Consider the following 14665-nt stretch of genomic DNA (forward strand, 5'->3'; position numbering starts at 1 on the left):
ATATTGACTCAAGGATATTATTAAATTCCACATACTAACCCAGATAGTGAGGAATCAAACAGAATCTGTTATTGGTTCTTTGTAGTCATTTCCATAGAACCGTGTTAATCATGCAACACGCACTTCTATGTCAGACGTATGTAAGATTACTAATGCAGAGCCGAATGCATCGTGAAGACAGTACATTCCATTGATCTTCATGATGCTCTGTCATGTTAACGGTGATGGACCATTGATACTGGGACTTACTCAAATTGAATTCGGTGTCGGTGTGAATGGAATATAATAAACCCTCGCGTTCCAGCAGTCGTGGCCTGTGACAGTTCTATACATCCCATTATATGCTATCTTGTTGAAGCCAAATTCACCAACTTGTACATCATGAACTCACTACAGCGAGCCCTTTCAAGAATGACATTAAATCCGAGTATAGAATCTGAGCGGTGCCAGAGCCCGGAAGCCAATGAAGATGATTTTGTCGAATTTAGGGACGGCGATGTTGACAATCCAAGAAATTGGTCACTGGCAAGAAAACGCTACATCACCTCCATCACGCTGTTGCGTTGAGCAAACGGCAGTATCGCCAGTAGCATCACAGCAGGGAACACTCAGTCAATCACCTAAGAATTTGACATCTCAAGTGTTGCTGCCCAGCTTGCAACGTCACTTTTCCTCCTAGGCTTTTGCGCAGGGCCTTTGGTATTTGGCCCATTATTAGAATTCTATGGCTATTAGTGGATGCTATATGCCACCTTCTTTCTCTACTTCTGCTTTACTTGCCTGACGGCGTGGCCGCCGAACTTGGGTGGTCTATTGGTAGGCAGATTTCTTGCGGATCCTTTGCTGCAGGGCCTTTTGCTATTGGACCAGGTGTTCTGGTTGATATATTGGATAAAGGTGAATGCGGTAATGCCATGGGAATCTTGATCTGCATATGTTGGATTGGCTCAGCGCTAGGTACCGTTATATCTGGATGCTTCGAGCTAAAGAAGGACTGGCGTTGGTCTATGTATGCTTGCCTCTGGCTCGGATCATTCACCATGATTCCTATGTTGACGATTCCTGAAACGCACAGCCCGACGGTTCTTGCACAAAAGGCAAAACTGACTCGACACCAAGGCCACGACATAGAGGCTGCAGGGGAGGCTTCCAGACCAAAGCTGCTTCAGCTCTACAAAATTGCTTTGGCACGACCATGGGTCCTCCTTTTCGACACCATCTCTCTTCTGTGTTGCCTTTACTCCTGCCTCATTGATGCTCTGCAATACATGCTCTTCAGCATATATCCTATAGTTTTCCAAGAGTTGAGAGGATGGAATACTGCCGTGTCGCAACTTCCGGTTCTCGGACAAGCCGTCGGCGCCATGTTTGGTCTCTTGATCGTCTTTGATCACACGAGGCGTCGGAAGGCAAAGGCCGATATGTGGAGGGAGATGCTTCCAGAGGACCTCATGGTTCTAGCCATGGTCGGCGGCGTCGGCTTCCTTATTTCGATGCTCTGGCTGTGTTGGAGCGCCCAGTACAAGTCAGTATACTGTTGCAATCACAAAAAGGAATCGGGACTGATTTTCCATCAGTTCGGTGCACTGGATCGTGCCGACAGCGGGTGGCACGGTTCTGGCGATATGCCTGATGCTGATCCACGTATCCTGCTTTAGTTACATTACTGACACCTACGCGGACTACGCTGCTTCCGTCATTGCTGCCAATATTGTTGCAAGATGTATTAGCAGTGCTGGGGCCCCTCTTTTTACCAGGCAGACGTTCAATGCCATTGTAGTCGGCGGCGGAGGCTCGCTAATTGCCGGTGTAGCAGCGCTCTTGCCGTCACACCATTCTTCTTCTACCGTTATGGTCACACCATTCGATCCATGAGCAAATACGCTCTTGCCTGAGAAGCACCAAGACCGAAGCAAGCCACATTCACGTGTTTGGATGGCGAGACCTTTGTCTTAACGTCCCATATGCGACGTCATCCTTAGCGACAGTTAGGGACATTCGACTTGGCGAGAGCTATCAAGGGATGCACTAAATCCCGCCGAAACCTTGATCTTATAGCTGTCGGTCCAATACATTCAGAATAACAAACTCCCGTCCATCACATTTTGTGAAAAATCAAACCTTGAATGTCGGAAATATCTACCTGTTCCGCGATGCAACCGTTGAAAGACCAAGGGATCTTCACTCACACCATCTTTCATATCAGATCGCAACACCTGGTGGGGTCGTCCAAGAGCTGCTTCCACCACTCAATGCCACTCTTTGATAGAATGTCCTCTGTTGATTGGCTTTATGCACAATTGAGTTCCCCGACAACCAGTCCAGAACTTTTGGAGGGTCTGGTAGAGCAGAACCTCCAGGCGCACTATTGGTGGGCAAAATATGGCTCATAATCCTTTACCAAGTCAAGTTTATTAGAGTTTATTTTATCACCCTCGTTTGCTAGGCTCGTCTTTTATCACATTTTTTAACTCATGCCATGGGCTGAGTAATAGCGTTCTCAACACCAAGAGTGGGTACCACAATGCATCAGTACTATACGGTATCGTAACCAACGCTCAGTATATCAGGGGCTGGATTACATTTTACAATCCAATAGAAGGAGTGATATAATCATGGAAAGGTAGCTGCTTTTGTATTCAGATATTAAGAAGCTGGGTAGGTCCTTTGTTTAGTTACAATCACCTTCTTGACCATCATTGGAGGTAGCTATCCTCTGGGGTTATATGCCTGTTGACTTGCAGATGCCTTGCTCAGATACTGATCTAAGCTAACGCGCTGATCTTTGACATGCAGCTGTGGGTCAACAAGGGACATTGCCTAATTCAGCATAATTGAGGGTATCACTGCGGGGTAGCTGTGTCGTTTCAAAGGATTATACGGATTACCGGTGTCCGATATGCCATCCAGAAGCGGGGTAATTGAGCCAACTGAACCCTTACATATCATGACGCCTAAATGACAAGGTGAGTATCCTTTGCTCATCATGCCCCTTGCAGCATCAACACTGCAACACACCAGTTTACTCCCTCTGAAATGGGTTCTCTTGTTGTCAAGCCATGGTATTTATAACAAAGGCATTAAATTACATCCCAAATGCCTATGATACTGATACTGTAGTGAACATCATACACTTGCCCGGATGCTACTAAACTTTTAGGTTATATCGAGCGGCGGGCTACCGATTAAAACCGACCTGGGTTTTTGATAGATAGAGGCAGAAGAAAAGTGTCTGGAATTAATAGATAAGGGACAACAAAAAGTGAGCAAGAATCTGCCTTAAACTTGACTCTCAATTGGACACGACGAGAGCCCATTTCTCAACACCAGTCTGGTATCTTAGTTGGCTCTTTTGTCCCGGAGACTACAACTGTCGCTTTCTTGCGATGGAGCAAGGTACCACTACACTTACGGATCAGACTTACGACCTATCTGTGATTGGCAACTTGGACGCTGCCTCTCATCTTCTGGGGGATGAATGGTACTTTGCGTCCAATGACGGCAATTACCAGTTTGCACTCGGCGAAACTGGACAATACATACCCAGATTCCTTGGCGATCCGACTTTGGCCGAATGGGCTGTGCCTCTCTTATCTCAAGAGCTTTCAACGCCCCAGCAGGATACATCATTGGCAAACCTCGCGAGCCCCCCTGGCAGTGCCGAGTATCGTCCAGAGTCTTTGGTGCCCCAACAAGCTTCAGAATCCACAAAGCTCTCGATTTCCCCTGACAATACCGAATGCCGACGCTCTCTATCAAGGCAGCCTGAAGCAAAGAAACGCAGCGTGAGCTACGAAGTGGACAGTACGAGGTAAGGCGCGTGATAAAGCCAGCAGCTGTCAGGTATATCAACTCAAAATAACACTCTCAAAACCGCAGCATGCGCAGTACGATGAACCTGTCCCAAGACACTTCCACCACGAGTCCCCAGATAGAAACACCAGTCCAAGAGGTTCGCCCCAGCACCAAAAGGCGTGGCACTGCCAACAAGGCCAGTGCTTCGCAAACCAAAGACATCGCATACATCAAGAAAGTCAGGGAGAGGAACAAGCGTGCTGCAATCAAGGTCCGCATTAAGCAACGAGAAACTGAGAAAAGCCTCGAGTCTGCTGGAAAGAACTTGCAGCAGGTTAATAACAGGTTGACAGAATGTGCGAAGGAGCTAACTAGTCAAGTACACGACCTGAAGATGCAACTCCTTCAACATGGCACTTGTGACTGTGTCCTGATTCAGGAGTACATCGGTAATGAAGCAAATCGCTACGTCCAAGACACAAGTGGATAGGCTTCTGGTCGCGAGGAGTATACTGTTAATTCTTAATCCTATGAGATTGTAGTGGTCTTGGGCATTCTTTAACAAATCTGGACTGTCTACAATGTTATAAAGCACTCTACCTCAGAGATTGTGCTTTGAAACACTTTGGTAATTAGCAAGAAGCTGCAGTATAGTTCTTGTATCTACTATCACTGTTGTGATCTAGCATGGGACCGGCGATGCAGTCACTATTGAGAATACTGCTGAGAATATAAGTCACGTTATTATTATGTAGCTTTTATGGATAATGGAAAAAAGGCAAGATGCACGTGACGGGTCGTTCACTTTGTAAATGGAGGCGCATCACTATGATTAAGTCATACTTACAGCTAGATACCCGTGCCAGGTAAACCCCTGACATCACATATGAGTAAGGTATACAGGTGCTTGACCAAGGTCATCTCAGCGCTTACATGCATGTCATTACTACTGCTACTATCGTCAATGCGGTTAGAGGCTGCAGTATCGCCACAGGCATAGATCTCAGACTGACTAAAGGATGGCATACTTGCATCAACTAGCAGATATGACATGTTATAGTCTTCTGCAGATCTGTTTTAGAACCGGAGTATTTTGACTAGACCCAAGTTGCGCAAGTTAAGCGAAAACCTAAGGACGAAACATCCGACCCAGAATACGAAATAATGTGTGCTGTACGAAGGTGTACGTATGATGGAAATAATATGTAATTGGAAGCGGAACTGGGTCTCAGTTTGAGAATGATGTTTGGGTGTGTATTGCGTTAGGCTGATGAAAGAATGAAAGAGACTCTGCAGTTTGGGTATATGATATTCAGATCTGTATTGCATTGAGATGACGAAAATATGAAAGGGATAATGCAAAACAGGAACCTCCTCATGGTCCGGGAAGAAGTGCCGGGGATATGATACTGAACATAAATTGCATGGCAAAACTCCTCTCTTGCCGATGGAATCTCTAGAATAGCAATATTCAATCTACAAACATCATCAACGCTCAGCATGGCAGAGGTATCCAAGTATGCTTTATTGTAACCCCCTCCTACGCTTAAGTAGTATCTAATATGTGCTATAAGACCAGTCTATACAACATCCTACAAGCCCCATCCTAGTGAGAGGATGAAGGCGGCCACTTGGACGGGCACAAAGTCCATCGAGCTGAGCGATGTGCCCAAACCTACCATCACCGCGCCCGCCGATGCGATCGTGCACATCACCCACTGCACCATATGCGGTTCAGACCTGCACATGTATGACGGCGATCTGAACAAGGTTATGGAGAAGGGGTTGATCATGGGCCACGAGGCCATCGGCATCGTCGAAGAAGTCGGGCCTCAGGTCAAAACCCTGAGTGTAGGAGACCGAGTGATTATCCTACCCGTCATCGCATGCGGGGACTGCTTCTACTGCAAGCGAAAGGAATTCTCACTCTGTGACCGAACCAACCCCTCCAAGGAGTTGGAGCAAATGTACGGACATCGCTTGTCGGGCATTTTCGGTTATTCCTTGATCACGGGGGGATACCCTGGAGACCAGGCTGAGTACTGCCGCGTGCCCAACGCTGACCTCACCTGTGTCAAGGCTCCCAAGGACATAGAGGCCAGTAAGCTGGTTGGCCTTGCCGACGTGACCCCTACGGCCTGGCATGGCTGCGAGCTGGCCGAGGTAGGCAAAGGAGATGTCGTCGGCGTCTGGGGCTGCGGCGCCGTTGGCCTCTCGATCCAGCGTCTGGCGAAGCTGCGTGGAGCCAGCAAGGTATATGCAATCGACAAAGACGAGCACCGCCTCGAGATTGCCAAGTCTCTTGGTATGATTCCCGTCAATGTCAAGCAGCACCCTGATCCTGCCGACTACATCTTGTCCATTGAACCGCACGGGCTGGACCGTGGCATCGAGGCAAGTGGTTTTAGGAGCACCAACTCAGCGACTCATGCCACTATGAGAGCACTGGGAGTCGAAGGGGACAGCTCTGACACGGTGAGCGCGGCCATCAAAGCAACACGTAAGGGAGGCAATGTCGCGTTGATCGGCGACTTTTTCTACACAACCAACAACTTCCCAATTGGCATGCTGATGGAAAAGGGCATCACCCTGCGCGGAGGACAGCTTTACGCCCAGAAGGTAGCGTTCCGTTCCTATCCCACCTCGTGTTATGGAAGGGTACTAACTGTCCTGCAGTACTTTCCGCTTCTTCTGGACCTAGTTGTCCAAGGAAAATACGATCCATCTTTTATGTTTACGCATCATGGTACAGTAGTCAACGCAGGTCGAGCTATGTTCTGGTTCTAACTCCTCTTTCTTGACAGACAATTTCGAGAACGTCTCGCAGAACTATGATGCCTTCTTCAATCACAAACTGCCTGGAGGATTAAAGGTATGCCTTGTAACTGCGTTTGGACGGGCACAGGGGCGGGATTCAGTTTGAGTTTTAGGCTTTGCTCGTTGGTCCTCCCGGTTCCATTTACCACTGAGGAATGTGGTCCCTGCTTCTCTACATTCATTACAGTAAACAGGCTCAAGGTGATATGGCAAGTGTTATGTTGTAGTCAGGTTCCAGTCTATACGGCATTACGCTTACTATAGTCGATATGTACTCATTTACTCTTGTACTTTCCTCCATTGGGTGAAACAACTTGAGGCTGGTTAGGTTTTATGTAGTGATTGTAAGCTCTCATCCACAGATCTCAACTCCGAATAACATATCTGCAAACAAACGTAACAGCTTGAAGAGTAATTCTTTAATGGCTCAACTTCGGTTTTATATTTCAGGATACGTTTAGATATATCTATAAATACATAATGCAATTTGTTTCAAGTGATAGTCTTTACTTAATGAAATATAATATCTACCAGCAACTTCATTGACTTCTATAAAATCTAGCTATTATAGCCTTTGGCCATTTTGCCACTCTTAAAAACTTTGGGTTATTATCCAACAGCAGGTCAATGGCCTCTAGGAGTCTCCTGGACCAGCCTTTAACATACCAAAACTGCTGCTCAACAAAGACCAGCAGCACTGCAAAGTATGACAGCAGAACCAGGGCGTAGGGATTGTTAGCTTGGATGTCCGACATGACATTTGTAGATATAACATATGGGAAGAACATGACCATGCCGATCTCTGCTTGGGGGCCGGCATGCGCGATGAGGATCGCCGACTTTCGAAGCTGCAGCGTGGCGAACTCGTAGTCCGCCCTATTGGAATCCGGAAGATTAGTACGGTAAAAGGAGAAGAGACACCGCAGTGCCCTAAATGTGTCCAGGGGCAGAACACTATAATCCAGTGGTGGGTCAAAACTACGCAGTCACAGTTAGCCGATATTGGTTTTGTGGGGGAAAATAAGAACGCCTACTCGTAAGAGGCCTCGTCATCCTCCCCTATTATCCAGATACCATGTGACCATGCGGACAACGGGGTACCCGCGAGCTCCCTTGCCCCACCCAACAGACTAGACCGAAGACCACGGATCAAGACAAAGAGCTGCAGAATATCGGCCATGGCATCCTCGGTCTGGCCCGTGGGAGAAAACGCGTACATGACGATTGTGGATGAGAAGCAGAACGCAGGTTTCCAGTTCTCCTCGCTAATGCTGGTAAATATGCTGCGGAAGCCTTCCATGCCGCGGGTCTGATGATAGGCTGCGAGATCTAGATACTTGTCCCTTCTTGCTGGCAGCAGGTGAGCTTTATGCAGGGCGGCGACGGACAGTAGGCCGTGGGAGAGGAAGGGAGTGCTGTATGACATCTCGGGGACAACCATGCGCCAGACATGCTGCATGTCCAGCCTCAGGGCAAGGGTGTTGGCCGTGATGGTAGAGTAGTGGTGCATCAATTCCAATCCATGGTTCAGGAACTCGACAGGGGGGCTTGGCAGGGAGCCAACCCAAACTTCACTCAGGGACGGAGCATCATTGCTAAGCGGACTCGGCTCAGGCAATCTCTCGTCTATCCCAGCCCGCCTGACGGGTTCTGTGTTCTTAGAGGACTGCCGGGGTGATGTCAGGCTGCAAGTCATCCCACGACGGGCACAGTTGAAGCAAGAAGGAGCCCTTTCGTCGCACTACGAAGGACCCATCACGAAAGATTAGCAAAGTCCGCCGGCGGAGTTAGAAGGAAAATGCGTATCCGGGGAGCTCTCCATGATATCGTGCCCATGAAACACTTACCTTGACTTTCCGACGTTTACATTCCCGGCATCCGCTCCGAGACTTGGTATGCGACCGTCGTGGGATCATCTTTAATGCGTTGGTCGTCACTGACGTGGTAAAGGGTATGGATCAAGGAGTTGTAGATCCAACCGCGGGTTCGGACAAAATGCACAGGTCAGCGAACAATATGGGGGTCGCATGGCGGAAAGGGACTAGTTATAAGCTTATAAGGAGCCCAAAACGCGAATACGCGGCATTCGGATGTGCCGGGAATTGTGGGCTACCAATGACAGGGCTTAGTTCATATTCGAAACGAAGATCAGGTGGGTCCACGTTGGCCAAATATATCAGAAATGAGGCTCAAGCGCGTCTTTTCCAAGAATTAGCTATGGTTGGGAAACCTGGGGGCAGGCAGGCTGTCGGTTCTTTGGTATGTTCTTTGGTAGGATGTTTGCATAGACATGGCGGGTGGCAATGGGCTCGAGCTCTCCGTTGCTGTCGATATGAATAAGGATGTTTTTCTTCTTCAAAAGCGAGGCACGCCCTTGGGGAAGCCGAAATAAACTATTTCACCCAGAATCGCTCGAGCCTCATCTTCACCAGAAACCAGACAAACAGTAATAGTCACGCTTGTTACTCCTTGTAAAATATGGCTGCCAAGTGCGACTCCAACTATCGACATGCCGACTGGTCTTTCTACCGCTTCGATCCCTCGACAGCCGCGGCCGTCATATTCATCGTGCTATTCAGCATCACAACGATCGTCCATGTCTTCCAGATGATAAAGACCAGGACCTGGTACATGTTGGCCTTCTGCCTCGGCGGCATCTGTTAGTCACTCCAGGAGGCTTTATCGTCCAACTTGACTAACAATGGTTACCGCAGCTGAAATAGCTGGATACGTTGGCCGTGCGATCAACTCAACCGAGGACCCTGGCTGCTGGACATTAGGCCCCTACGTCGTTCAAAGCGTCTTGCTTCTTATCGCACCGGCATTGATGGCGGCCTCCATCTACATGATACTGAGCCGTGTCATCCTCCTGACGGAAGGGGAGGTTCATGCAGTCATCAGGAGACGGTGGTTGACCAAGATCTTCGTGGTGGGAGATATAATATCGATCGAGCTCCAGTCCGCAGGTATGCGCCAAATCATCCCCCCGTGCCCCAGTTAGTGACATAAGCCCTGCTAACTCTGGACCTTTTCCCAGGTGGAAGCATGATGTCGGGAGCCAATGAGGGGAACAACCTCATGAAGATTGGCGAGTACGTCATCATCGGCGGCCTCTTCTTCCAGCTGGCCATCTTCGGCATCTTCATCGTGGTCGTCAGCATCTTCCATCGCCGGATGAATCGGTCCCCTACCGACAAGAGCCTAGAGCTCTTGATTCGGTGGCGCCATTACCTCACTACACTCTACGTCACGAGCGGCTTCATCTGGGTGAGGAGTCTGTTCCGAGTCATTGAGTATCTCGATGGGAACGACGGATATCTCATGAGGACTGAAGCCTTCATGTTCGTTTTCGATGCTACCCTGATCTGGATTGTCACGCTTTGGATGAACTGGTATCATCCCAGCGAGATTGGCCTGCTCCTTCGAAATGAGATCCCGGTAACGAACGGTTTCGAACTACTTCCGTTTCGACCACGATTTGAGAAGATTCGCTCTTGAGACATGCTGTTTGCACCCAAGTGCCTTAATTGCACTTGGAATTTTACTTTGAATGCGTGATATAATGCAATGTATTATAATATTCCTAGGTCGGATATATATGGCCTTGAAATCGGGTTCAAACTTTGATAAATGTTGAGTCTTAGGTTATTAGGTAGTATAAAGGTTTGATACTATAAACCTTACTATAGCTAGATTAAAAGTACTTCTAGTTACTGAAGTATATTTCTTATTAATACAAGACTTTAAGTATGCTTCTTTATATTATAAAACTCCTTGTGCCAGCAGTTCTGTGTCGATGACCATGCGCTGAGGTGACTCACAAGAAGGCAGCTCATCGCGGAGCTTTCAAGTCTTGTCGGCGTAATAGCCATACAGATATTTGCCAACCATAGCGCGATACATCAGGCAGCTAACAGAGGCAATAGGATCACGATGGTCGGCATAATAAGCATTCCCAGTCAAGTATTCGTAACGGAGGGGTCCCATCTAATTCCTAAGACTCAGGACTTTGCCCCCCAAACTCCCCCGTCACAGATCCAGTCATTTACACAAGCTTGACAGTAGAGTGTTTCTTTTCAGAGATTCGCATAAATACAATTATTACTGGTGTGTTATCTAAAAGAGCAATTAACAGGCCTCCAACAGGGGAAGCTTCTTTGCCATCAGCCACTTGTTTACCTCAACCACGGTGTTCTCCCATAACCCCTTTACCATTTGATTGTCTTGTGCAACAGGATTAGGAGTCTCCAACTTTCCCACAGGAACTATGAACTTCCCCTTGTATTTCAGTACATCCTTCTTAACATCTGTCGCCGTCGCTGCAAACAAAGAATTAGCAGCACCCTGCTCAGCAGTCATAAATGACAAACGAGCTATAGCCCTGACAACAAGATTGTTGATAGCCAACACACCCTCAGTGAGTACTTCCCCGGGATGAACAGCTATACAAGTGATAGGCAAGTTCTGTCCCTCTAATCGTCCTTGAATCTCTTGTGTGAATAGTATCACGGCTGCTTTCGACACAGCATACCGAATCATGTCGAAGGCAAACATGAATCTTCCTAGGAAGCGCCATTGCCATGGGTATGAGGGAACTGGATCCTTGAAGCAAGTTGGCGAGTCGAAATTGAATTTGAAGTTTCCTGGCAGCATGCTGGTACTCGCCGTAGAGCTGAGGTTTACGATCCTGACATCAGCACCTGGATCCTTTGCGGCGGTTTTGAGGAGAGGTAAAAGCCGATTAATCAGTATAAAAGGTCCCATATGACTGTACATGTTAGCAATTGGTTAAAACGGTTATTTGGGCTTTACATACTTGGCAGCCATGTGCTGTTCGTACTTCCCATCAACCAACATTGTGGACGATGTTGAAGCGGCCGCGTTATTGACTTTGGTATCATTAGCTATCATCTATACAAGTATAGGGTCCCAAAGCATACTCAGAATATGAAGCTTTGCCTCATTCTTCTTCAGTTCGTCGACAGCATGGGTAATGCTGACCGGATCATACAGGTCCATCACCAAGTATTGAACGTTGCGAGGGTCGATATCGGTGTCTTTAGTGAGCTTTTCCTTGGCTTGCCGTGCTCGCGATTCGCTTCGCGTCGTCAAATACACCTTTGCTCCTTTCTGAGCCAGGAACCTAACTGTCTCAAGCCCAATTCCCGAGCTAGAGGCTGTGTCAGTTACGATGCTAGATTATGCAATGGGAAGCTGATACTCACCTGCCTCCGGTCACGACAGCCACTTTGCCCTTCAGATCTGGGATGTCTGTGGAGGGGTTCCATTGCGGTGTCGCCATTGGGTGCAAGCTTACGGGTTACCAATATACTCGGGATGGGATAGAAGTCAAGGGTTGGAAGTATGCTAAACTACTGGGACTCAACTTTTTGCAGCGTAAAGACATATTTAAACAGCCGCTGGTGCTTTACGTATGCCTGGCGCATATATGCTGTATCTAACCTATAGCATGTGATTCCGTGTAATAGTAATAGCTGAGGTGCCTTTGGCCCCCCCACTGTACGTGCACCAACCCCGACACTAAGGAAGCTTAACTTAGCATGTCCGACCCAACTCCGCTAGCCTCCGTCTCCTCTCCACCGCACCTCCACAACCAAAAACTGAACCGGTCCACCACTTCTTCTCCAAACAGTTCAAACACATCCACAATGGGTCGGAAATCCAAACAAAAGTCATGCTTCGCCTGCGTCGAGACCAAGCGGCGCTGTGACAAGCGATATCCATCATGCTCGCGCTGTCTCGATCGGGACGCGGTCTGCACTTATCCACCTTTGCCAAGGCGACAACCTCTCGACTTCGCTGAGGCTGAAGCTACACCAGACATGGGCTTCGGAGATATGTGGACTTCTTCAGCCGACGCAAATAGCCTGGCCTTGATTGGAGATATGTCCGAGCCATGGCTCCTCGATCCCATCTTCAGTGCCAGCCTGAATTGTCCGTCTGTACCGTCATGGTCATCCTCAGTTTCAGATCCATCCGCAATATCATGTCCATCCTCAAGTTTGATGGTCGAGCCTTCGGGTCAGCTGATGCATACATCCCGGGACTTGGGATGGTTTCTTGGATCTCAATCATGGACTATAGGATATCATTATAGCGCACCGGATACGATGCCTCCGGCTTCTGTATTCTCCAATTTCATCCGCGGCTTGCAAAATTGGCTATCCCGTTTTGTAAAGACAGGGCACAACCCCTTCATCCATCGACATCTCTACTCAGACTCGGGATACCCGCAGTGCATTCAAGATGCGTACTCAGCTTGCGTTATCTCCAGCGCTGCCAGTAGCGAGAATGAAACCATCATCGATGCAATCTCTTCCACTCACATCACGAACCTACTAAATGCTCAACCCGCTAGGGGCACCAGTATCATCTCCACCAGTGACCATCTAGCCCGCACTCAAGCCTTTCTCATTCACATCCTCCTCGCACTGTTTTCTTCCTCAGTTCAACGACGTACAAGGGCTGAAAATCTCATCAGCCTTCTTCACGCTTGGAAAAATCAGCTATGGGAGTCCGCAACACACGACAGTACGCTTAACTCACCACGGCTGATCTTGGCGACTTCTAGCGGAACAGCTGTTGGGGAACTCGATCCTATCCCCAGCCTGTACCGCTCATTTATTCTCTCCGAATCCATTCGCCGCACGGGGCTACTTTGTAACATCGCCACTGGTGTCTATAGCGGTCTGAAAGGCAGCAACATACAGTCATGCGGGGGCGATATTCATATTACGACAGAAGCCAAATTTTGGGAGGCATCGTCCTCTGCACGCTGGGAGGCTGTTGCGCGACAGACTGATCCATTATATATCTACACCCTTAAAGGTCAGGTGCTGCTAGATCGTGGTGTTGGTGCTGCCCAGGTTGATGAATTTGCACGACATTTGTTTACTATTATGTGGGGATTAGAAAAGGTCGAGACTTGGGTTGTGAGAACTGGAGATGAGGTTTCTGTTGTGTACTAGAATAAAGCTATACGTAATTGAAGTCAATCAGTCGCCGATCAGTTTCAGAGTCACGAAATCCCTATGATTGTCTATACGCTTTTGAACAACCCAGGCCGGACATCAACTCATCCATGCCCCGTGATATCCATGCGAAATGGCCCCGAATGATGTAGCCCGACTCTTGCAAGTCCATGTCACCTTCTGGGGACCCCTTCTTCACTCGGATAACGGCTGGGCGCCTCTCGGACTAAACAACGGGACGGCTCCGATCCATCTCCACCATACGTCCGCCCCAATTCCGCCCCAAGTCCACTATCAGACTATATCCAACTATGCTGAGGCTTTAAGGTAGCGATTGCCTTTCAGAATGATTAACAATGCTTTAAAACTGGTCGGACTTGGCGCAGACAGTGAGGAGTTCTGATATCGTCATACCTCGCGGAGGAAAGATGTGGAGTAATCTGCGGAGTTGAAGGAAGGTGAATTTAGAGAATGGGATGGTACAGAGAGTCTCAGGATCAATAAGCATAAAAGGGGCTTTATGTCTTGCCATTAGTTAGTTTCACTTCTATCAACAACTATTTATCAACTCTAGATTGTCAAGGAACCATTAACTCAAAATGTCGGCCAAACCAGAGTCTCTTACTCAGTGGGTTACAAAGCTCAACGATACTCTGTTTATTCAACCCAACGATGAAATCGCCATCAAGGCCATGGAAGAACAGGTTGATTCAAGCCTGGTAACCAAGTATGCTACCCCAACTCAATAAGCTTTAGCCAGTGCATCTAACCTAACGGCACACCAGGATTAACCACAACGTGTATACCTACGACCAATTCAAAGGAGGACTCCTGTACGTCCGCGGCTCTACTACGGCGATCCAAGACGAGTTTTCTGAGATACTCTCATGGGAGGACCCAGAGAAAGGGGATGGCGTGGTGGCTGTTTTGAGCAAATGGAGAACCAAGAATAAAGAAACAGGCGAGGAGACGAAGAAGACTAATGTCATCCTCTGGGAGATTAAGTTGATTGATGGGAAGCGGAAGCTTACCGGGCAGACTGAAGTAGAGGCTATCTAGAA

General features: G+C 48.2%; 8 protein-coding genes across 8 annotated transcripts; 6 read left to right on the forward strand and 2 right to left on the reverse strand.

Annotated features, from left to right (window-relative positions):
- Nucleotides 1-381: 381 nt before the first annotated feature.
- On the forward strand, nucleotides 382-1895 carry BKA55DRAFT_720577 (major facilitator superfamily domain-containing protein; the record flags this gene model as incomplete). The annotated part of the gene is made up of 6 exons (XM_046200994.1): nucleotides 382-562; nucleotides 626-699; nucleotides 736-808; nucleotides 850-1525; nucleotides 1578-1826; nucleotides 1877-1895. 6 exons carry the CDS (start codon nucleotides 382-384, stop codon nucleotides 1893-1895), a joined length of 1272 nt encoding a protein of 423 aa, XP_046041295.1.
- A 1491-nt stretch (nucleotides 1896-3386) lies between these two features.
- Nucleotides 3387-4285, forward strand: BKA55DRAFT_546998 (uncharacterized protein; the record flags this gene model as incomplete). The annotated part of the gene is made up of 2 exons (XM_046190978.1): nucleotides 3387-3811; nucleotides 3880-4285. The coding sequence occupies 2 exons, from the start codon at nucleotides 3387-3389 to the stop codon at nucleotides 4283-4285; spliced, it is 831 nt and encodes a 276-aa protein (XP_046041296.1).
- A 1010-nt stretch (nucleotides 4286-5295) lies between these two features.
- Nucleotides 5296-6718, forward strand: BKA55DRAFT_600151 (chaperonin 10-like protein; the record flags this gene model as incomplete). Its single annotated transcript, XM_046196489.1, has 4 exons — nucleotides 5296-5312; nucleotides 5370-6414; nucleotides 6472-6541; nucleotides 6600-6718. The coding sequence occupies 4 exons, from the start codon at nucleotides 5296-5298 to the stop codon at nucleotides 6716-6718; spliced, it is 1251 nt and encodes a 416-aa protein (XP_046041297.1).
- A 391-nt stretch (nucleotides 6719-7109) lies between these two features.
- Nucleotides 7110-8632, reverse strand: BKA55DRAFT_586461 (uncharacterized protein). The gene is made up of 3 exons (XM_046194564.1): nucleotides 8460-8632; nucleotides 7647-8353; nucleotides 7110-7590 (listed from the first exon to the last, which is right to left on the reverse strand). Exons 1-3 carry the CDS (start codon nucleotides 8526-8528, stop codon nucleotides 7152-7154), a joined length of 1215 nt encoding a protein of 404 aa, XP_046041298.1. The 5' UTR covers nucleotides 8529-8632; the 3' UTR covers nucleotides 7110-7151.
- Nucleotides 8633-9090: 458 nt separating this feature from the next.
- BKA55DRAFT_698301 (RTA1 like protein-domain-containing protein) lies at nucleotides 9091-10110 on the forward strand (the record flags this gene model as incomplete). Its single annotated transcript, XM_046200503.1, has 3 exons — nucleotides 9091-9271; nucleotides 9327-9578; nucleotides 9650-10110. 3 exons carry the CDS (start codon nucleotides 9091-9093, stop codon nucleotides 10108-10110), a joined length of 894 nt encoding a protein of 297 aa, XP_046041299.1.
- A 630-nt stretch (nucleotides 10111-10740) lies between these two features.
- BKA55DRAFT_657394 (uncharacterized protein) lies at nucleotides 10741-12042 on the reverse strand (the record flags this gene model as incomplete). The annotated part of the gene is made up of 4 exons (XM_046197482.1): nucleotides 11838-12042; nucleotides 11553-11782; nucleotides 11429-11501; nucleotides 10741-11380 (listed from the first exon to the last, which is right to left on the reverse strand). The coding sequence occupies exons 1-4, from the start codon at nucleotides 11912-11914 to the stop codon at nucleotides 10741-10743; spliced, it is 1020 nt and encodes a 339-aa protein (XP_046041300.1). The 5' UTR covers nucleotides 11915-12042.
- A 178-nt stretch (nucleotides 12043-12220) lies between these two features.
- On the forward strand, nucleotides 12221-13624 carry BKA55DRAFT_586464 (uncharacterized protein). Its single transcript, XM_046194565.1, has one exon. It carries the CDS (start codon nucleotides 12282-12284, stop codon nucleotides 13599-13601), a length of 1320 nt encoding a protein of 439 aa, XP_046041301.1. The 5' UTR covers nucleotides 12221-12281; the 3' UTR covers nucleotides 13602-13624.
- Nucleotides 13625-14203: 579 nt separating this feature from the next.
- BKA55DRAFT_698304 (uncharacterized protein) lies at nucleotides 14204-14663 on the forward strand (the record flags this gene model as incomplete). The annotated part of the gene is made up of 2 exons (XM_046200504.1): nucleotides 14204-14331; nucleotides 14390-14663. 2 exons carry the CDS (start codon nucleotides 14204-14206, stop codon nucleotides 14661-14663), a joined length of 402 nt encoding a protein of 133 aa, XP_046041302.1.
- Between the last annotated feature and the right edge of the window lie 2 nt (nucleotides 14664-14665).

The sequence above is a fragment of the Fusarium redolens genome, assembly GCF_020744475.1.
Source record: "Fusarium redolens strain MPI-CAGE-AT-0023 chromosome Unknown BKA55scaffold_34, whole genome shotgun sequence".
In the NCBI taxonomy this organism is placed as follows: domain Eukaryota; kingdom Fungi; phylum Ascomycota; class Sordariomycetes; order Hypocreales; family Nectriaceae; genus Fusarium; species Fusarium redolens.

Bases quoted from the DNA above. Each gene is read 5' to 3' on its own strand.
- BKA55DRAFT_586461 (XM_046194564.1), bottom strand. From the start codon at position 8,528: ATGATCCCACGACGGTCGCATACCAAGTCTCGGAGCGGATGCCGGGAA. The intron at 8,354-8,459 runs GTAAGTGTTTCA...GGTCCTTCGTAG, and splicing joins GTAAACGTCGGAAAGTCAAG to TGCGACGAAAGGGCTCCTTC. The intron at 7,591-7,646 runs GTAGGCGTTCTT...GTGACTGCGTAG, and splicing joins GATGACGAGGCCTCTTACGA to TTTTGACCCACCACTGGATT.
- BKA55DRAFT_586464 (XM_046194565.1), top strand. From the start codon at position 12,282: ATGGGTCGGAAATCCAAACAAAAGTCATGCTTCGCCTGCGTCGAGACC.